This window comes from Galeopterus variegatus, unplaced genomic scaffold (assembly GCF_000696425.1).
Source record: "Galeopterus variegatus unplaced genomic scaffold, G_variegatus-3.0.2 Scaffold2337, whole genome shotgun sequence".
Taxonomy (NCBI): Eukaryota; Metazoa; Chordata; class Mammalia; order Dermoptera; family Cynocephalidae; genus Galeopterus; species Galeopterus variegatus.
Window position 1 is genome coordinate 24217 of NW_007728448.1, and position 22911 is coordinate 47127.

General features: G+C 33.9%; 1 protein-coding gene across 1 annotated transcript in view; it reads right to left on the reverse strand.

Annotated features, from left to right (window-relative positions):
* Positions 1–22911, reverse strand: part of LIPI (lipase, member I) — a 49970-nt gene that overhangs the window by 15372 nt on the left and 11687 nt on the right. Inside the window, exons 4-9 of the mRNA XM_008581373.1 lie at positions 21767–21875; positions 19834–19935; positions 10071–10160; positions 8894–9061; positions 6967–7071; positions 438–504 (exon numbers count right to left, since the gene is read on the reverse strand). Coding sequence (XP_008579595.1) covers positions 438–504; positions 6967–7071; positions 8894–9061; positions 10071–10160; positions 19834–19935; positions 21767–21875 — 641 coding nt within the window. The remainder of the gene's footprint in view (positions 1–437; positions 505–6966; positions 7072–8893; positions 9062–10070; positions 10161–19833; positions 19936–21766; positions 21876–22911) is intronic.

A 22911-nucleotide genomic window follows, 5' to 3' on the forward strand; every position in this document is an offset into this window, starting at 1 on the left:
AGCTGTTAAATGTGTCTACTAAATAGTCAAGAATAACCCCATGCCTTGTGCTTGATGCTTACCTCAAATAAGATAATGGACTTATGACTGGACCTCATCAATTTTTGACAAAAGAGATGTAAAGGAACACTCCTGACTCTGAAGTGACTGCCCAGCCTCAGACAAAGTACTTTGGTTCCCCTTGCCCATAAAGTAGACATTCAGACTTGCTCACATGATTGCTGGCAACATGACAGACTGAGATGTTGCAGAATAAGCCACCCTCCTGCTACAAGAACACAGACATGCCAGGTGTACAATCCATAAACATTTAAATACATCACCAAGCTTGGAAGAAGAAAAAAGAAATATCAGGAGGTAGAAATGAAGAGAAATGAAAGCTAAGGCCATAAGGACTGAAGCCCTGGATACCCCTGGGACTTGAGAACTGGGTGTACCTTGAAAACTGAGGCTGAAGTGTCATCCTCCATTCAGGAACAGAAGACATGATGCTAAGTGACAGACCTAAAAAAGAGGTCAATGCACACAACCAGGAACCTTAATTTCCTGCCTCATCATTGAAAGAGGAACTAGGAAAATTCCTTCTACTAGTTCTGCGTGGGTCTTAGGTGGAAAAAAAAAAGTTCCTTGAGACTAAATAAACCTCCAGGTAACATGGAATTTAAACTTACTCTAGCCACTTGGTGAACTTCCCAAAAATTTATATAAAAAATACACCAGGATTATGGTAATAAGGTTCTGGGAAAAAATTACAATTTGCTCTGAAGAGAGAATTTTGGAGTGCTGAGAGTTTTCTATATTACAAAAAGACATGAATCTTTATTTTGAAATAGCACAAATATTTGTTTCACTAATTTTTAATCTAGATTTGAGCAGATCATTGAAAATGGAAAATAACAATAAAGCAAATTAGATAAATAAATATCAGAAAAAAACTAAAAGATTATCTTCAGGGACCAATTTCATTGACAATAAATAAAAAAAAAATTACCTGTAAACAAGAGAATTAGTATTTTCAAAGTGCTCAGCAAAAATAACCCACAATATAGAATTGTAATCTAAGATATACTTTCATTCCTAAGTAAGTGAAGATAGGGACATTTTCAGAGGAAAAAAAAATACCGAGAGAGACTGCTAGTAAAAAGCCAGTGGCAGAATATATTTCAGCAAGAAAGAAGTTAAACACACTGGGGGCGGGGGGAGTGACAAGATAAAATATAGAAAACTATATATTTAATGTAATGATACTTTTTCTAATTAATACTGATTATTAAATAAGTGGAAGTAAAAATACTAGAATACTACAGAACATAATATCAAAGATAGAAAAGAAGAAAAAAACGAAAGGCTCTATGAGGAAAATTGTTGCTGTGACAGAAGACAATAAAATAGTTTGTGGGGCAAGACACATTTTTATGTATAAAGCAAAAAGGAAGCAAGTCATCAGAGAAATATAATAGTCCTGAAGTTGTATGCATCTAAAACTCAGCCTTAAAATCCCTAAAGCCAATACCTAAACAAGGTGACTGACTGCTAAAATAAAAGATTTAAATAGAACCCAAATTTTGACACAACAGACAAAATGTCCAGGATGTGAATGAAAATTGCCAATCACACCAAGAACAAAGAAAATCACAACAATGGCGAGAAAAGGCAATCAACTAATGCTCACGCTAACATGAACTTGGTGCTGCGATTATCTGACAAGCATTTTAAAGGAGTCATCACAAAAATACTTCAAAGTCAGTTACAGAGTCTCCTGGGGGAAAAAAAAAAAAAAAAAAAAAAAAAACCTCAGCAAAGAAATAGAACTAGGCCTCCACAAATATGCTCATGTCCTAATCCCTGGAACCTGTGAGTATGTTACCTTACGTAGCAAAGAAGAATTGAGATTGCAAATGGAATTAAGGGTGCTAATCAGCTGCCCTTATAATAGGAAGTTTATCTTGGATTATTCAGATGGGCCAATTAATCATAAGGGGTCTTAAAACAGGAAGAGAAAGACAGAAGAGGAAAATCAGAAAAAGAGATACAATGCAGAAGAAGAGCCAATGTGATGGAATGTGAAGACTCAAACCACCATGTGGAAGAAGAGGACACAAGGCAAAGAATGCAGACCACCTGTAGAAGTCAGAAAATCAAAGAATCCAGAGAGGAATGCACTACTGTTGACATCTTGATTTTAGCATAGTGACATCTGTGTCAGAATTTCAGCCTGCAGAACAGCACTATAATAAATTTATATTGTTTTAAGCAACTAAGCTTGTGGTCATTTATTATGTAGAGATAGAAAGTGAATACAGATTTTGGTACAAAGAATGGGATGCTGCCATAACAAACAAGTAAAAATGGGCATGTGGCTTTGAAATTAGCAATGAGCAGAAGCTAGAAGCATATTAAGGAGCATAACAGAAAAATCTCAATTGCATTGAATATATTGTTAGAAATGTGGATGTTAACTCTGCTAGTGAGGACTCAGGAGAAAGTGCGAAACATGATAGAGAAAACATACCTTGCAAACAGACTGTTCACAGAAATATGGATCTCTTATGGCATGAATATGGATGCTTAGAGTGCTGCTGTTGAGGACTCAGAAGAAATAAGAACCATGCTATCGGAAACTGGAAGAAAAACAATCTTTGCTACATAGTGGTGGACAGTTTAGTGGAATTATGTCCTGTGATTATGAGGAAAGAAGAAATTGTAAATGAAGAAACTGGACATTTAACTGAAGGGATTTCCAAGCACAATTGGAAAGTGTGGCTTGCTTTCTTCGTGGTGCTCATAGTGAAGTGTAAGAAAAAAGACAGAAATTGAGATAAAACTGTTGTGTAAAAAATGATCCTAATTTGAGAAATCCTCAGCTTAACAAGCTTACAAAAGATGCTAAAACTAAGAGATTTACCATTATAAAATCATGCTTTGGAGAAAACACTGAGGGTGCAGCTGAAACAACCCTTCCCCTCAGAAAAATAAAAAGTCAGAGTGTTCAGTCACACAAAAGGTTCTTTGGAAATATTAAGGGTGTGACTCATCCATCTCAGCAGAAGCCAATAATAGAGGTAGAATTGTCCATTAAAGATATGTAGAGAAGCCTCTTGTCTATTGGAGTAAATCTCTGTGAACTATGTAGATATCCACAAAGTTTTTGAGAATATCATAGCAGCATGAATACTGCCAGTCTGAATCAAAAGCAACAGAGGAAGTATGAAATGAAAGAACATTGTGAGACTCCCAAAAATCCTACAAAAAAGAAACAGGCTGATAAAACTACTCAGCTGCAAATATATGCTACTATTCATACAGAAGAATGAGGAGGAAGAGGAGGAGGAGGAAGGGGAAGAAAAAGAAGAAGAAGAACAACAACAACAACGACACTGAAAGGCCAACACACAGAGACATGAATCCAGGGAGCAGAGCCATTAACCACAGGATACTATCAGCAGGCCTTGAAAGCAAATAGAGTGTGCCTGGCCTGATTTTAAAATTGCGTGGGACTATCTATTTTCCTTTCATTTTCCTCTTCTAAACAAGAATGTCTCTAACTGGTATCCTATGACTGTCTCATCATTGTATTTTGGGAACAGATAACTTGATTATTGAGTTTCACAGGTTCACAGATGACAAATTGTGCCCAAAGATTGATGATGTCGGCCAAGTCTTCTACCAAACCAGATTTAAATGAATTGGACTATGAAATTTGGAACTTTTTATCTGTTGAGTTTAGAGACTTTTGAGTTGATGATGTAGTGAGTTGAGACCAATCTTATTAACATATATAAACACACACACACACACACTTTTGAGTTGATGATGTAGTGAGTTGAGACCAATCTTATTAACATATATAAACACACACACAAACACACACACATATGCATAGAATATTCCACCAAATAACAGCAAAATGCATATTTGTTATAAGTATCTGTGGAGCATTCACCTAATAGATCAATCCTGGGCTATATAAGAAACCTTAAACTATTCAAAAGAACTGCAATTTTACAGTTCTTTTTCTCTAACTATAATAAAATCAAACTAGAAATCAGTAACAGAAAGACAACAGGAAAATCTCTAAACAATGGAAATTAAACAACATGCTTATAAATAACCCATGGTCAAAAAGGAAGTCTCAAACAATACAGAAAACAGGATGAAAATGGAAATATAATGTATCAAAACACGTAGGATACGACTAAAGCAATGCTCAGAAGGAAATTCATTGCACTAAATGCTTATATTAGAAATGAAGAAATATCTCAAACAACAATCTAAGTTCCTGATTCAAAAAAATAGAAAAAGAAAACCAAAATAAACCCCAAAAAAAGCAAAAAGGAAGAAAACATATACATATAATGTATATTATATACAAATATATATAGCAGAAATCAATAAAATTTAATAAAGAAAATCAACAGAAAACCAATTAAATAAACCAGTTCTTGAGCAAAAGAAGCAATAAAATTGGTCTAGAAAGACTTACAAAAATTGAAAAAGATAAGATACAAACCACTATCAGGAATAAAATAGATGATATTACTACAGATCCTGCAAACATTAAAAAAAAATAAGAAAACAATATGAAAAAACTTAGTGCTCATAATTGAATACCTTAGAATAAATAGACCAGTTCCCTGAAAACTACAAACTACGAAAACTCAACGAAGATGAAATAGTCTAAGTAGTACCAAACCATTAAAGAAATTAAAATTTTAATGAAAAGTCTCCTGAAAATAAGTTTTAAGGCCCAAATTGTTTCACTGAAAAAATTCTACCAAACATTTAAAGAAGAATTGATTTTCTTTGCACAATCTGTCCCAGAAAATACAATAGATGTGGGAACATTTGCCAACTCATTTTATAAGGTTGCATTACTCTTATATGAGGACAGTATCACTCTTATGCCAAAACCAGACAAAGGGAGCCAAAAAAGAAACACTTCCAGCAAATATCTCTCATGAACTTAGAAACAAAAATCCTTAACAAAATATTAACAAACCAAATCAAACAATGTATTAAACAAAGCACTTTGACCAACAGGATTTATAAGAAGAATGCAAAGCTGGTTCAACATTCTGGAATCAATCGATGTTATCCAACATATCAACAAACTAAAAAAGAAAAGTCAAATGATCGTATCAGTGATACAGAAAAGGTATTTGACAAAATTTAACGTGCATTTATGAGAAAAACTCTTAGCAAGTTAGGAACAGAGGGGAATTGACTTAATTTTGTAGAGTATGTACAAAAAACCTATAGGTTACATCACACTTAATGGCAAAACTCTGAATGTTTTACCTCTAAGGCAAGAGTGTCTGCCCTCACCACTCTTATTCAACATAGATCTGAAAGTTTGAGACACTGCAATAAGTCAAGAAAAATAAATAAAATGCACACTGATTAGAACAGAAGAAATAAAAGCATTTCTATTTGTAAATGACTGTTAACATAGAAAATGCCACTGAATCTATTTTTTAAAATCCTAGAAATAATAAGTGAATTCAGCAAGTCCCAGGAAACAAAAGATTTAATGCCATTTCTATATATTAATAAAGAACATAAGGATATCAAAATTTTAAAATACCCTTTACAATCACTCAAAAAAATACTAAGGTATATATCTAACAAAAGATGTACAGGATCTGAATGCCAAAAATTACAAAATGCTGATGAAAGACATCAAAAATCAAAGTGAATAGAAAGACAAACTATGTTTATGAATTAGATGTCAGTTCTCTCCAAAATTATTCTGTAGGTTTAATGAAATTCTTATCAAAACCCTAGCCAAGTTTTTGAAGACACAGATAACCTTATGTTAAAATTTATACTAAAAAGTGCACATAGTAGAATATAAAATAATCATAACAAAGAAGAATAAAGAGAAAATAATCACTTTACTTGATATTCAGATTTACTTTATAGCTATATTAATACTGTGTGGTACTGAACAAGCGATGAATACATACATCAACAAAACAAAATACAGAAGAGAATATAGCTCCAACAGAAATAGACCAAAACAAATATGCTTAACTGACTATTGGTAAAGATGCAAAAGCACTTCAATAAGGGATAGCCTTTTCAATAAATGGTGCTGGAGCCATTGGTGCTGAAGCCAATGGACATCCACAGGCAAAAAATTAACTAACCCAAATCTAGCATCTTACACAAAAACTAAATCAAAATGGATTTCAGATGGAAATGCAATCCTGTATTATTTCTTACCTGTGCTTGTGAATCTAAAATTAATTCAATAAAATTTTTAACATCATTAATGTTTAAAGAATAATATTTTGAAGTTGATAGCAACTATTTCTGAAAAACATTAATAACTGACCTAAAAATATTTTCTAATATGGAAATCTATTTTAAGTATTTATCCCCCAGTAACCAAGGTCAGTGCCAGTAACTAAAAACTTCTTTTATAAGATTCCTCAATATTATAAGATTCATTTTTATTTACAAACCACTTCCAGCTTTTCATCTCTAAACAGACTAATTTTGCTTTCTTTAATACTACCTCATAAGTTTAATTATTTAAAACATTTCTATGAGATTCTGTCTTATTCTATAAGTTTTCTCCTTTTGTTTAACTCTAAACATACTAGGAAGATTATTACTTACTCTTTTTTGTACTTATACAATTTAGTTTCAGTTCCCAAATAGGTGTATAGTATAGATAGATGTCTTGAGCTCCTTAAAGTGGTAAGGATAATCATGCAAATTTGGGGGACAGGGATAGAAACCTTGATTGCTTTTTGGGGAAAATATTGCATAAGCATCTGTTTATTTTATCTAAAAAATCAAGTCCTTAGTTGAATTTGTTCAACTGGCCCTAACAAACTTTAAATTTCTCTGGAAGTGTATGATGGAATTTTAGTGGGCACAAAGAACATTTTGGGTAAAGTGTAAATGAGTATAAAAAATTAATGATTTGCTCATTTGTTAAAAATGTTAAAAACTTACTACAGAATGGATATGTTCCACTAGTATCCAAAAACGCAGTGGTTCTAAAATGTCTTCTTTCCATTCTTTCTTTTAAAATGCCTTTCCATAGATCAGCTTGATAACCTGAGATTCAAGAAATAGCACATTGGAAATTGGACTTCTATCAAATAGGATATAAAAATTTCAAGTCATTAAAGTAGCTAAATGATCAATGTATATCATCATCATATTATTATTATAAATTGTTATAATTTACAAAGCATTTTTCAAATAATGTGTCATTCTATTTATTTTAATTACAATAGCAACTCTTACATTCAGGATTCACAAATAAATCTGCTCCCTGAAAATCTTATTGGAGCTTAGGATACTCCATATGGCTATAGTCTATTTGCAGCAGGTTTTACTATCATATTATAAATTCAGAGTTTTACTTGTAATTCTTTTTAGTAAATTCAGCAATTGATTACATAAAACTTGATCACACAGTTAAACTCCATGAATGCAGTCCCCCCAATTCTCCTATGTATACCTACATACAGATATGGTACACATGCGTATACATTACATATACTACACACATCTATGTAGAAAAGAGAGTAAATTCAGCAATTGATTACATAAAACTTGATCACACAGTTAAACTCCATGAATGCAGTCCCCCAATTCTCCTATGTATACCTACATACAGATATGGTACACATGCGTACACATTACATATACTATACACGTCTATGTAGAAAAGAGAGTGTCTGAACACTACATATTGTATATATAATATATATTTCAGATAGATAAGTTGTATGTACATAAAGAATATATTCTATATTGAATATGATATATTTATATATTTATAAAATTTATAAATAATATTTTATATACAAGGGTATTTCAAAAAGTTCACAGAAAGATTTGTATTGTCTTTTAATAATTTTTTCCATGAACTTTTTGAAGTACCCTCGTGTGCATATTTCAAAAGCTTCACATATTTTTTTTCTCATTACATGAAAAAATGATGGGACCAGAAAAGCAATCCACAATATGAAGTCTGAAGAAAACTAATCCCACATAATATCTTGCAGACAGAAGAGGTATATGAAACAATAAATTTGGCAAAGCCTGCATTGTGCCTGCCTCTCCTAGAGATTCTCCATGTGCATTAGTCCTGCTGAAGAAATCTAACTGCATATGGTTTAGTTTAGCCTTTGTAATCACTACCCATTCTTCAAGCCCCTCTGGCTTTGGAAACATTTCTGGAAGATCCCATCATGATACTGATCAGCTGTTCACATGCTCATGACATGCTTGGGTCTGGCATTCTCTTTGAAAAACCTGAACAAACAGCCTCTGAGATGATTTCCAGTTCTAACTTTCTATTTTTATGTAGATTATTTTTTCTGTATAATTTCCTATTGGCAGGTGTTAGTTATCAGCAGTTGCAACGCTTAACTGCTCATACCAAGTGTTATCAATTTAGAAGGTGTGAACTATGTATGATTCATGTCTACCTGCTGATAGCAAATGAAAAGCTAACTATGGTTCACACCTCTTCACTTGCCCCTAAGACTTACCATATAAAAAAATAAAAAACTATCACTGCTGCCAAGAATGTGTATCTTTCTTAAAGTGGAAATATAGTTGGATGATTGGTAATTAGATCTTTTGTATATCAAAAAAACAAGGATCATCATGATCACTGAATTTACCCACTACATTGAGCATAGAAAGGCAATTAATCAAATTTCTGTCATTAAATATCTTAAAAATATTTAGTAGAAAATGAAATATTTACTCTGGTTTTGCCACATCATCACAGATAATTTTTCCATAAAATGTTAATTTATTAACATGTAAGTATAAAGCACAGTTTAGCTCCCAGCAGAAAATATTAACACAATTACATTATTCATTTTCAAAAAGATTTATAGTTAACAATCTCTCTTACCTAGCCTAGGACATGATTTTTCCTTAAAGCTGTCACAGTCCGCACATAAACTAGTCTTGTAATCTTTGTATGAATGACAAGGAAATGTAATAAAACTACAGTTTGTTTCCAAAGATGCCAAGAACAAATGAACTGCTCTCTGGTGGTCACATTTAATAAATTCAATTCCTTAAGGTTTAAAAAGCAAGCAAAACAACAGTAGATATATTAAGTCAAGTTCAAGTAAATTAAAGAAAAAATAAGGTTCTACTAAATACTATGCACCTTATGAAAATTTAAGCTTCAAGTAAATTAAAGAAAACATAAAGATTATATTCTACTAAATACTGTGCACCTTATGAATATTTAATATTTAAATATTGTATTTAATACAATACACAGTTTTATCTCAAGCAATTAAAAAAAGTACCATTGAAAACTTTAGTATGCCTTTTACATGAGATTTATAGTAAAATTTTCTAAAGTAATAATTAACTAAGCAAAAATGTTTAATTTCAATTAATAACAAGCTCTGCAAACACAGTGTACACATCTTTCCCTTCTAATTCTGCACCCCTAACATTTCCACTCAATGTCAGACATGACCACAAAACTAGGTGCCATTAAAACTTTATCACCTCTCTTTCCTTCCCCAATCTCTGAATCCTCATCACTTTGACTAAACTTCTGTAGCTGCAGTGGCCTTTGACCATGTGTTACTTGACTAGTTGTCATTGTCAAATGAACATTTCCTGCTATGGCTCTAAAGTAAGCCAACGTCCACACCTGGAGTAGTTTCTCAGTTATCTCTATGTCCAGAAAAGTCAAGTGTCAAGAGTTTATAAATTTGTGATTGCAGAGTAATATGAAGATGGTAAAGTTTAAATCTTAAGATCAAGCTTTTGTTACATGATACTTTACTATCAGTGTTTCCTCAATGACTTGTTTAAAATGATGAACTAAAACTGTTGAAACCATAACATAATATGTCTCATCTATAACCAAATAGGATGTCTAATGGTAACCTTTATAAACTAATCAGGAGAAAATTAAACCATTTTTGACCAATAGCACTCCTGAATTACTAGCAATGGTGATTAAACCAAAATATTTCCAACAGATTGAGAGAAAAGAAAAAGCAAATTTTTTTCATCATTTTGAATCATATGTAATTCATTCAAAAATATTGTTGGTATACCTGAAAAAATTGATTTAGGACAACCAGGTTGTTTATTTCCTCCATTTGGATAAAAATCTATATGTCCCAATGGCTCTTGAATGCCTAAACCTGAAAAAAGAAGCACCTTAGAATCACAAAGTGTATCTAATCAGCTGAGCAACTTGTACAAAACAAAATCTTCTATAAAATCCATTGATATTGACTTTTAAAAAATTTGAAATGAAAATATAATAAATGTTATTTTTAAAAAGATTTCTGGTATTAATTCTTCATGAACATTATATTTCATTAACTTAACATATGTGCCACTTACCAGTTTACTATAAGCCAGTCATAATCCTTTCTGCTATGAATGCATAATTGAAAAAAATAGAGCAAAAATCTTTGTTGTAGTGGAAAATATTTTCAAGGGGGAAGAAGATATAATAAACAAAAGTACAGTATGTCAGATAACAATAAGTGCTATGGAGAAAAATTAAGTCAAACAAGGAGACAAAGTACCTAACGAGGGTGGTAGTTGCACTCTGAAGTAGTTTGGTCAGGGAATTTCCCACTGAGAAAGCTGGAGTTGAGCAAGGATGTGAAAGATGTGAAGGCTGTGAGGCAGTGAGGCAGTGGACATCTGTGTAAGCACACTTGGGATGGTCAAGAAGCCAGGTGGCTGAAGCATAATGTGTAAGAGAGAGCATTGGAGGAAATGAAGCCAAGTCAGTGTGATGGTTTCTCTCACTCTGGATGATAATGCCTAGAACTTGTTGGTGCCAGATTCACCAACTAGAAAAATCTAAAGAATATGCTGCCTCCACTGGAACAACTTGGGCAGAATGTCATGAAACATAGGCTATGATTTAAGGGCTTCTGTAGATCTGTAGATCCTTGGGGCACTGGGGAAGGTAGACATTCTGAGTCCACTACCAATATGTGGTCTGTAACCCAGGAGAGCCATAAGAGTGAAAAGGGGTAACAAGCTCAGAATACTCAGGACTGTGACTAGTTATAAAATCTCGGTGCCAGGTAAGATTGCAATGCTTTGGCTTGTGGCACAGAAAATTTCCTACAACATAGTGAACTCATGAGAGGAATCAGCAACAGATGTAGCATAACAGAGATACTACTTAGATCTGACAGTAAGGATTTAGTTGCAGCAACTTTGGGGTGTTGTAGGGATGTGAAAACACTGACCATGCACAAGGTACTTCAAAAGGTTTGCGGAAAAATAGAATGAAAAGATAATACAAATCTTTCCATGGACTCTTTGAAGTCCCCTTGCACATGGGGGTGGGGTGTTCAGCATATAAGGAAAGACAAAGGAAATCTGAGATGACTGTACTAGAACTCCCTAGAATCGAACGAAGTGTATGTGTGATCTGCTTGTGGCAGTGGTGAGGGTATGCTAGCCAATCCCTTTTTACATCCATCATCCATTTAGCTTGTAGAATTTAAGCAAGGAAGGGCAGTCTTCTAAATATCATTCTCTCTCTCTCTCTCTCTCACACACACACACACTCTCACTCCTCTCTCTCTCTCTCTCTCTCTCTCTCTCTCTCTCTCTCTCACACACACACACACACACTCTCACTCGTTTTGCCTCAATTTTGGAGATCTGTGAAATTTCCTCATATTTGAACTCAACATGTAGTTCCGAGACTAGGAATCTAGTTTGAAGCCATCCTTTTTCTCCAACCTACCTCTGAGTGGAATTTAACAGGACTGATCAGTAATCAGGGATAAGCAAAAGATATTTGTTACTGACTTACAAGAGCCCTTGTTTCAGACACGTCATTTTCCTTTTATCAGATGGAGTGGGCAGGGCAGTTTGGTCTGCTTAGGTCATTCATCCCTTTGGTTTCGAAAAGGGAGGGGAGAGCAGATTTGGCTTTTGACTTTTCTTTTTATTGTAAAATATAAGACATTTTTATATATGTTATGTTTTATGCATAAAAGAACATAAAACATAAAGCTATATATTATTATATATATAGCTAATTATTAGTAGTAATTATTAGTAGTATTAGTAATAATAATTAGTAGCTAATTATTATTAGTATTAGTAATACTAATAATTATTAGCTAATTATTATTAGTATTAGTAATAATACTAATTATTATAAAGCAAATAGCTGTGTAGCCACCACACCCATATCATGAAATAGCATCTAAAAGTCCGCGGGCCGGCCCGGTGGCGCACTGCTACAGTGCGCCGCTTGGGAAGCGCAGTGGCGCTCCCGCCGAGGGTTCGGATCCCACGTACAGACCGGTTCCCGCTCACTGGCTGAGCGAGGTGTGGGCGCAACACTGAGGTTTGCGATCCCGTTGCCGGTCCCGGTCCGGTACGGGCGCGACACTGAGGGTTGCGATCCATTGCCGGACACGAAAAAAGACAAAAAGGAAAAAAAAAAAAAATAAAAAAAAAATAAAAGTCCTCAATGTGCCAATCACAAGCTTCTCTTTTTCCCCTAAAAATAACAACCATAACCACCACCCATTCTTTTAATAAAATAATTCTTTGTTATTCTTTACCTTCTAAATACACCTCCCCAAACTGTGTAGTTTAGATTTGCCTATTTCGAACATACATTGACTCATATTTTATGTATGCTTTTGTGTCTACCTTTTTAAAATTTTTAATATGTTAGTGATATTAATCCACATTGTCAGGTGTAAATGTAGTCATTCGTTGCTATACGAAATCCAAATTGGTTGCAATTCATTATCTTTTTCATATGTTTATGAATTGGTTTACTAATGCAATATTTTACGCAAAATTTTTGCATCTATGATTTTAACAGAGTATGACCTGTACTTTTTCTTTTCTATAATGTCTTCCTTAAGTATTGACTACACTTATGATGGCCATAAAAATGGCTGTAAACTCTTTCCTATATCTTTTCATTCTCAGAAAGTGTGTGAAAGTGGTCTTAGTTCTCTCTTTATTATACAGAACCAAAATTTCTCTGGAATTTTCTTCGTTGGAAGATTTTAAATTAGGGCTTCAATTTTATTAATAATTAAAGAATGATTCAGGTTTTCTCTGTCTTCATCAGCTCTGGGAAATGCTTTTGCTTTTTCCTAAGAATTTAATTTATATTTTTTATATTTATTTGCATAATATCATTCATTATAGTGATTTTAATACCTTTAGAATGCATAACACTATAACCTTTTTTATTGTTGATACTAGTTGTTCCTTTTATCTTTGTCTTCCCTGTTTTCTCTTTCCAAGGATTTATTAATTTTAGGGAGTGATATACGTAGTTCAGGTATTCTGTGTTCCTTTTATTATATGGAAATAAAGCAAAAGTGACATAATTACGTTTTATAAAAATAATTCATTAATTTTATGTCTTTTCCAAAGTGCAAGTTTTGACTTTTTGTCTTTTTAAAAAAAAAATTTAATTATGATTATTTTTTTATATTCTAAGATGTTGTTGCAGAGCAGTGGGAGTAGGANCTTCGTCAGCTCTGGGAAATGCTTTTGCTTTTTCCTAAGAATTTAATTTATATTTTTTATATTTATTTGCATAATATCATTCATTATAGTGATTTTAATACCTTTAGAATGCATAACACTATAACTTTTTTTATTGTTGATACTAGTTGTTCCTTTTATCTTTGTCTTCCCTGTTTTCTTTTTCCAAGGATTTATTAATTTTAGGAAGTGATATATGTAGTTCAGGTATTCTGTGTTCCTTTTATTATATGGAAATAAAGCAAAAGTGACATAATTACATTTTATAAAAATAATTCATTAATTTTATGTCTTTTCCAAAGTGCAAGTTTTGACTTTTTGTCTTTTAAAAAAATAATTTAATTATGATTATTTTTTTATATTCTAAGATGTTGTTGCAGAGCAGTGGGAGTAGGAGGGAGGTAGGGGGACGGAGACAGGGGCAGGAGGCAGGGCCCACAGCTGGCTCCTTTGCTGGCCTGGTTGTGGAGGCAGGGGGATGTGACTAAAGCCCAGGGGCACCCCCCAGCTTCCAGCAGTGGTACAGTCATCGTTGGGCTGGATGCCGACGTGGGGAGGGGTGGTATAGTTGAGGCCCTCAGTCCACCCCCCCCAGCTCGGGAACTCGGGTGGCTTTAGGTTCTTCTAGTTTTTGTAAGTGTTCTTTGGTGGTGTTAGACCTTTACTAGTTAATATCAGAACTTTGTCTCTGATCTGTGGGTTTTTGTGTTTTCTTTCAGTTCTCTGTTGGATTATTAGCTGCCCCCACCAGTTAAACTCTGCACTGGAACTAATTTATTGTTCTTTGGTTACTTCTAAAATGCGGGAACTTCCTGTGGGTACCAGCACTTGAGCCCTGTGGTTGAGCTGATTTTCTGCTTTGCTACTGATTCTCTGGGGAAGTCTTTTTGTGGAGCTCAGGTTTTAACGGTTGACCTTTTAAGCACTTTCGGATCTTGTGAGGTCTGATATACCTGGGCTGTGTGGAAACTCTGGTCTGGGACTGAATCTTTTCAGCAAACATGGCCACATTCCAGTCCCTTGTGATGANTTTTGTAAGTGTTCTTTGGTGGTGTTAGACCTTTACTAGTTAATATCAGAACTTTGTCTCTTATCTGTGGGTTTTTTGTGTTTTCTTTCAGTTCTCTGTTGGATTATTAGCTGTCCCCACCAGTTAAACTCTGCACTGGAACTAATTTATTGTTCTTTGGTTACTTCTAAAATGGGGGAACTTCCTGTGGGTACCAGCACTTGAGCCCTGTGGTTGAGCTGATTTTCTGCTTTGCTACTGATTCTCTGGGGAAGTCTTTTTGTGGAGCTCAGGTTTTAACTGTTGACCTTTTAAGCACTTTCGGGTCTTGTGAGGTCTGATATACCTGGGCTGTGTGGAAACTCTGGTCTGGGACTGAATCTTTTCAGCAAACATGGCCACATTCCAGTCCCTTGTGATGACTCACCAGCCTTTGAGTGGCTACTTTTTTCAGTTGTCTGGGGCCTCTCACTTCTGTTTGGGTCCATGGGAACCCTGTCAGTGGTCTTGCTGGCCTAGGGGCCCCCACAGCCCTCCACTCCCCTGCAGTCTCCAAGCAACTGCACACAAGGGCACAGCTGCAGTTTCTGCCAGCTCTTGCCCTGAGTGCTCATGAGAGCCAGCCTTGAAGTGACCAGAGCTTAAAACGGTTAGAGCCGTCCCTTCTTTCTCTCATTACAGCTTCTTCTGCCTTAATGAACTCCATAGGTCTCTCCTCCTTTTCCCCTGGGCTCTCGTGGCCCCAGCTTGGTAGTCTTCACTTTTTAATAGTTGTAAATTGGTCAGCTGCGGGACAGAGTGATGCTGAGGACTGCCTATTCCACCATCTTAATTCTCTCTTCGGTTTTGGCTTTTGAAAATATTTATAATTTTTTTCTATTCTATTAATTTCTTTTGTGTGTTTAATATCTACTTCTTTCTCCATTTCTATGTGTTTATTTTATGTTTAATAATTTCTAACATAGATGTTTAGATTACTGATTTTAACCCTTTTAAAACAGCAGCATAAAAAACTATATATTTACATCTAGTCATGGCTTTTGCTGAATCCAGTTTTAATATGCAGTAACCTAAATATTATTTAATTAAAATACTTTCTATTTTCATTATTTACTTTTTCCTCATTATTTAAAAATGTGTTTCTTAATTTACAAAATATATTTATTTTCTAGTTATATTTTTCTTATTTAATTATGGATTAATTGCATTGAAAATTGAGAATATGATTTCTACACTTTGAAGTGTTTGAGAATATCTTTAAAGCCCAGTTATGCTCAACGTCTGTAAACTATCCATGCATACTTTAAGAGAATGTATATTCTGCAGTTGTCAGGTGTAATGTTCTACAAATGTCCATTAGATCAATTGTGTTAATTAAAGTTTCTCACTATGATTGTGCTATTGAATTTTTTTCACAATGTGTTACTGTCAATATTGAGCTGTGTATTTTAAAGCCATCTTATTAGGTACATACAGACTAGAATTGTTACATCTTCTTGATGAGTTGAAAGTTTTATCCTTTTAATGTCTCTCCATATTTCCACTAGACTTGTAATGAAATAAATTTCATCTACATTAATACAGATTTTCAACCATTAGGAGGAGAGTATTTGCATATCATATTGTTTATCACCCTTCTACATTCAAACATTCTGCTTCCTTACTTCTATATACGTCTTTAATAAATAATACATATTTGGATTTTTGTCTTTTTAGTTGAGTGTGACAACTGTAATATTTTAATTAGAGCATTAGGCCATTTATTTTAATGAAACAGTTGGTTTTAACTTTACCATCTTACTATCTACCTTCTATTTGCTTCACCTGTTCTATAAGCTTTTCCTCTTTTTTCTTGCCGCCTTCTGGACTTCTTAAAAAATATATTCAATATATTTTTTTGTCCTCCACCAGCTTGGAATTTATATACTCCTTTACTCTTCCTGGGTACCCTAGAGATTCAACATGTTTACTTAAGAACACCAAATGCTGAAAGGTCACTTTAACATTTTTCCCATACAGTAAAAGGATCAGAGAATACTTGGAATTCATTTACTACCCCCATATATATACTATTTTTGTAATATATTTTAATTCTGTACATATGTCAAATCCTATGAAACGTTATTAACAGTGTTTTATGCCTAAGTATTCATTTAGATTTAACTACATTATGCCATTTTCATTGTTCTTTCTTCCTTTCATTGTTCTTTCTTCCACAATCTAAGGAAATGTTTCTTCTGCCTAAAGATCAACCTTTCTGCTGATGACAACTTCTCTCAGCTTAGATTTGTCTGAAACAAAATATATTTATTCCACTTTGATTCCTGAAATAGATTGGGATACTATCTTAGCAGTTATTTTCCTTCACCATACTGAAGCTATCATTCTGTTGTTTACTGTATTTCGTTGTTTCTGTTGAGAACTTAGTTGTAACACTGGTCATTTCTGTTCATCATATTTTAAAATGTATGCTTTGATGATGGTTCTTGCCTTCAACTTCACTATCATGTGTCCCAATGGAAACATTTATCTTCATTTATTCTAATTGGAATTAATTGGGCACTTTGAATTGGTAGATTGATTATACTTCCTCAGGGGAAATTCTGAGATAATATCTCTTTAAATATTGCTTCTGTTCCATCTGTTCCATTTTTCTCTCCTTTTATTCTGAGATTCTAATGAAACACAATTTACTTTTTCATTGTGAATTTTATGTATCCCTTAGCTCTGTCTGTAGATCCATTCTTTGAAATACATTTGCTTCATTCTAGAAATTTACTTCTCTACTATTCTCTAGTTCACTCATTCATTCTCTCTTCACCTGTTTCAAATTTTCTGTTAAACTCATTCAGTGAATGTCAATTATTTTACTTTTATGAGTAAGAACTACCATTATTTTTATTAAACATAATCGGTCTTATTTATATTCACTCATTCTCTATTGAAATTTTCAGTCTTATCTTTTATCTCTTTGAAAATATTAATTCCAATATCTGAGGGCCTATAGATCTTTTCTATTGACCATTATTTTTCTGTTTTTCATTCGTGCTGTCTTGCTTTAAGTGTGCCTGGCTATTTTTATTTGGATGCTGAGAATTTATTTCTAAAGGTTTTTGTAAGAATAATCTGATACCAAAGGTGATATGATCTTCTTACAAAGAGGCCTATTGCTGCTTCTGTTAGTTAACTATGAGCTCCAAAAATCCAGGATGTACTTAAACTCAGTAAATAAAATTTTTCTAAACAAATCAGATGACTAGAAGCTTGACTACAGACCACTAAAAAAATTACTTTGTTTCAAGTTAACCCTTATTCCTATAGTGCTGTCCTTTGGGGTCCCATACAAGTATAAGAGATGTTGTATGAGCCCCATATAAAGGTTTTAACAGCACTTCCCAGATTCTGCATCGGAAAACCATCCATGAAAAAAAAAAGAAAAAGTGATTCTAAATTACCAGTTCACCTCCCTTGATTTTTTTTAATCTTATGGATATTGGACTGGTGATTTTCCCCAATATCACAGCAAGAATGTTTGTCCAAATTGCCTACTCCACAATTTTGAAGGCCACATAACTTCTTTAACATACACAACTGAATAAGGACAAGTACAATTAGCAAGTAGAAGATGCAGTCATTGGTTAGCATTCAAAGAAAAGTCAGTCTTCCAAGTATCTGAGTATGCTGAGCCCAAGTATCTCTTTTAGAAATTCCTTGAGACAGGTGAATATACAGTGTCAAAAATCTGTGTTCTTTATTTGTGTTGGCCATAAAAAGATCAATTAAAAGCCATCTATGTGGCATCTAGTAGAAAGTTAGATCTGATAGATCAAATCATCAAAAGATGTTGAGAATATAAGAAAATTCAAGACAGTTTTTTTTTAGAAAAAGTAAAAAATGGAAACAAAAATAATAAAAGGTATGAAGAGCTAATTCAAAAGGCCATAGGTAGAACTGAAGTTGGGATTCCAGAAAGAATTCAGACAAGGGACCACAGAGTAATTTGCCAATAGGTGTACTGCATGTGGGAGTGCTAAGCTGCTATAAAGAGCTAGTGATAAAGAAAATGAGAGGTTGAAGTACCATAATAAAACTGTGAAGCTTTAGGCACTGAAGTCCTGTAAGAAGCAGGTGAACCTAGCTTCCAAATAAAGAACAGAACTGTTCCCATTATAGTCTCTATCCATGGGCATGCAGTTATGGGAGTTGAAGAATTGTCATTAATGGCATTTATATATCTCACAAAAATATAGTATGGGTCATCACAAGATAAATTCAGAATAATATGGGAGCAATTACATTACCTAGATCGAAGAGAAAGGAAAACTGAGGAAATGGGGAAACAGGAAAAGTCTTAGTGTCACTTCTTGTCTCTAACTTAGCACCATATCCTCCCCATGTCTACTAGTGCAACACACCTAAATTATCAGTTTATCAGAATAACACATTGGTGAAGCAGACTCTGAAATCAGAAGACATGATTTCAAATACTAGCTCTGCTGCTTCCTGGCCTTGTGACCTTGACCCTAGTTTCCCCATCTGTAAGAGGAGAATGATAATGATTATCTGTCCCATGGGGACTGAAAAGAATTCAGTAATTCATTCACACAAAGCACTAAAAACACTGCCTGATGTATAGGAAGTGCTCAAAAAATTTTAGTATTATGAGATTCAAATCAGGAAAGGCATCAGGACAAACCAAATTATTCCTTAAAAAAAGTGTCTGTTCGGGGCCGGCCCGGTGGCGCGCTGTTCGGGGTGGCCCGGTGGCGTGTCTGTTCAATGTACTTTGGCCAAAACTATTAGTAACCTGTTAGAGATTTTTCAGGAAGATAATTAAAAACAATAGAGAAATTACTTCCCTATCTTTAGGAAAAACTATCTGTGGCTAAAGTGCTGTGCTCAGTTCAAGCTGGTATCATCACAGTGAGAAAATGAGTGGAGAGAATGGTAACCTAAATACATCAGGAACATTAAGCCTGGGGAAAATGTGATCAAATCAATAAAACTGTCAATAACATGAACAGGATGAACTTTTATTTATCAAATTTCAAATTTTTTTAGCAATGACATGGCACTTCTTGAAACCTGAGGGAGGCAGGCTGAAGGCAAAGAGTGCCATTTGACAATGCAAGAAATCACTAACCCCAGGAAATACTGCTAGTGGGAAATACTATCATTCTGTAATTACAGATTCAAAATCATGTTATCCACAACTCTTTCACCTGCTATATTCTCCTCTTTCCTAGGGTCTACATTTCCTTTTTCATTTTCAAATAATTAAGCAATAAGTCCTACATTTTTACCATTGGTATCAGAATGGATGACATCCACAAACTTTGCATCAGTGTAATCTAATCTGCTCTCTGATGGTTTTCCAGAAAACTCTGGCCCAGCAGGGTCAAGACCTGAAATACAAGAAAGAAACTATCAAGTTAATCAAGCCTTACTACAGTGCACATTATATTGCATGTTTGCATTATTATTGCATTATAAACACAAGTATGTACAGTTTCAATTTAAACCTGTCCAAAAACATATCTAAAGGTAAATAAAATTAGATAAATAGTAAGTATCTTCATTATTTGAATAATACTCATTACTAACCTTCAGAGGTTGTCAAGTTAAGCCACATTAGAGATGCCTCAACAAAATATCATAGGAGTTTTTGAGCATTTGTATTTAAGAAATAAACAAAAGCAAACCAACAGTAACTTTATATTTAATAATTATTACTTCTCCTGAAGGGAAAAAATAATGATTATCATTTGGTCCTCTCTTGAACTCTGCCTTACTAACTCACTCTGGATATATATATCTGTATGTCTAAAATGCTTTGTAGTTGCAAAATGCAATCTGAGCTGTGAAATAAAACATATTTATTATTATCTTATCATCTGTTTCTCACAAGAGTTTCCCATGTGCTCTTAAGAAAAAAGTATTAAAAATTCCATGGAGTACAAATATTGCATCTGGGGTATCTTAAATTCTAAATAAAAATTCTAGCCTAATGACTTTCTGGAGAATATAAAAAAAGGTGGAACGGAGATAAATTCCAATTCCTTGAGAACATCTGTGTGATGGAAGAAACATCATCTTAAGAAGATATTTTAAGAAGTGAAGTATAATGTTTATTTCAGGGTCTTCTACTATCCCTATCTTATTTAGCCCACTAGCCCACTTGAGAAAGAAACCTCTCTTCCTGTAAATTATTCTGATGTAGAACCTCCACATTTGCTGACATTTTAAACCCTAATGGTTGCCTGGAATTCGGGGCCATTCAGACTGCACTAATATGCTTTAAAAAAGCAGGATTATCACCAGTTCAAATGAAGCAAGTGTGGTCACTGAGGGAGAACAAGCTTCAGGTGTTAGAGACCTCTGTGTAAGTCCTGGCTTAGCTGTTACTTTTGACCCTCCTGTTTTGAATCAGTTAACCTCAATTTTCACATACATATGATACGGATAATATTAAAAGCGATCAAACAAGTTGGGATATACTTAAGGCTTGTAAAGATCCTCACTATCTATACAAGTTATTCACCTCTCTCCTCCCCATGATTCGAAATTTAACTAAAGACTCTATTACCTTTTATTAACACTTGAAATCATTATAAATCTTCTACGAACACAGATATCGATAATTACATTTTTTTAAAAAAGGCAAATTGATTGAGTGAAGGATATTTTCCTTCTAATTCTAAAATCACCACCACTCCTAGAAAGAATGAAAAGATACGTCAGCATTATGGGTTACTGAGCCTTCTCAATAGAGTAACTTTACGATGGAAATATGAGGGAAATTGAGATCCAGAATCCCTCAAACTTGGACACCAATTCCTGATTCTCTCTTCTAGTATTCAAGTAAAATTTTTTAAAGAATTTAAATATACCAAAGCATGTGAAAATTAAATACATAGTTATTAGTATATAAATGAAGTATTTTTTAATTTAATGAGCTAAATTTTCCTCTGTATATTTACAATGATGTTTCCTTAAGATTTAGATAGGGCTGCAGAAATTGATCTTTTCTTCTTGTTTCCATCTGGGTAACAAACTCTGTTAAGAACTAAGGAAAGACTTTAGAATCTAACCAAAATGAAGACTAATATTTGAATATAACATAGAAAAAAATTGTGCTTAATTACTATTGTTTAATTGTTATGCCTGTTAAAGTTTAAATTAAAATTGATGCTTAAAAGTGTACTAAAACAAAAATTTTATAAAAAATAGTCTTACCTGTTATTCTTCCAAGTTGACCATGAAATATCTTTCCAATAAGTCCACTAATATGAGCCCCTAAGCTCACACCTATGAAATGGAAATTATCAAGAGATGCTCCATGCTTCTGCAATTGAAAATGCAGTGCTATGATTTTTATTTCAGGTCATCATAAATCATGCCTCATACATAAATATTCTAAAATTCATTATTTTTGTCTGGTTTAATCCACTTCTGGAAGACAGACAACTTTATAATTTTATGCAAAATAGTATATGCAAAATAACACATTTAATTAGCAAAGATTTTATAATAATAATGATGATGATGACAGATGTTATTAGGTGTTTGCTTTGTGCTAGTTACCTTGATATGTGCTTTATAAATCTCATATTCAATAACCCAATTACCCTGTGACTTATTAATTTTTACCTTATTGCCTAAACCTGTCCCTGGCACCTATTAAATGCTAAACATTTGATGAATTCTCATTTTACAAAGACAACAATCTCAGAGGATAATCACTCGCCCAAAGCCACATATACTTATAAAGGGGGAAAGATGGATTTCAAGGTATTATGGCCTGAATGTTTGCATCCCCCATAATTCATATGTTGAAATCCTAACCCCCAAGGTGATGGTATTTGGAGGTGGGGCCTATTGGGGGCAGGGATGATTACATCATGAAGGTGAAGCCCTTATGAATGGGAATTAGTGCCCTTAAAGAGGCCTGAGGAAGCTCCTTTGACTCTTCCACAATGTGAGGACACAGTGAAGAGGCAACATCTATGGCCCAGGAAGAGAGTTCTCAACAGACACCAAATCTGCCAGTACCTTGCCCTTAGACTTCCCAGCCTCCAGAATTGTGGGAAATAAATTTACGTCATTTATAAATACCATTCCATGGTATTTATTTTTTTTTTACAGCAGCCTGAATAGACTAAGACACAAGGCCAGATCTGTTTGACTCAAAAGTTTATGCTAATCTGCCTCCCTGTTTTATCTGATCAGGTTGTGTCAAAAACTGTAGAAAGACTATAAAAGAGGAATAATCATCCTCATTTCAGAGATGATAAAATGAGGTTCATGGATTTTAAGTGATTTCCTCCAATCACAAGCTGGAGAGTGATGGAATCCAATCTTCCAAGCTGATTGTATTAAAT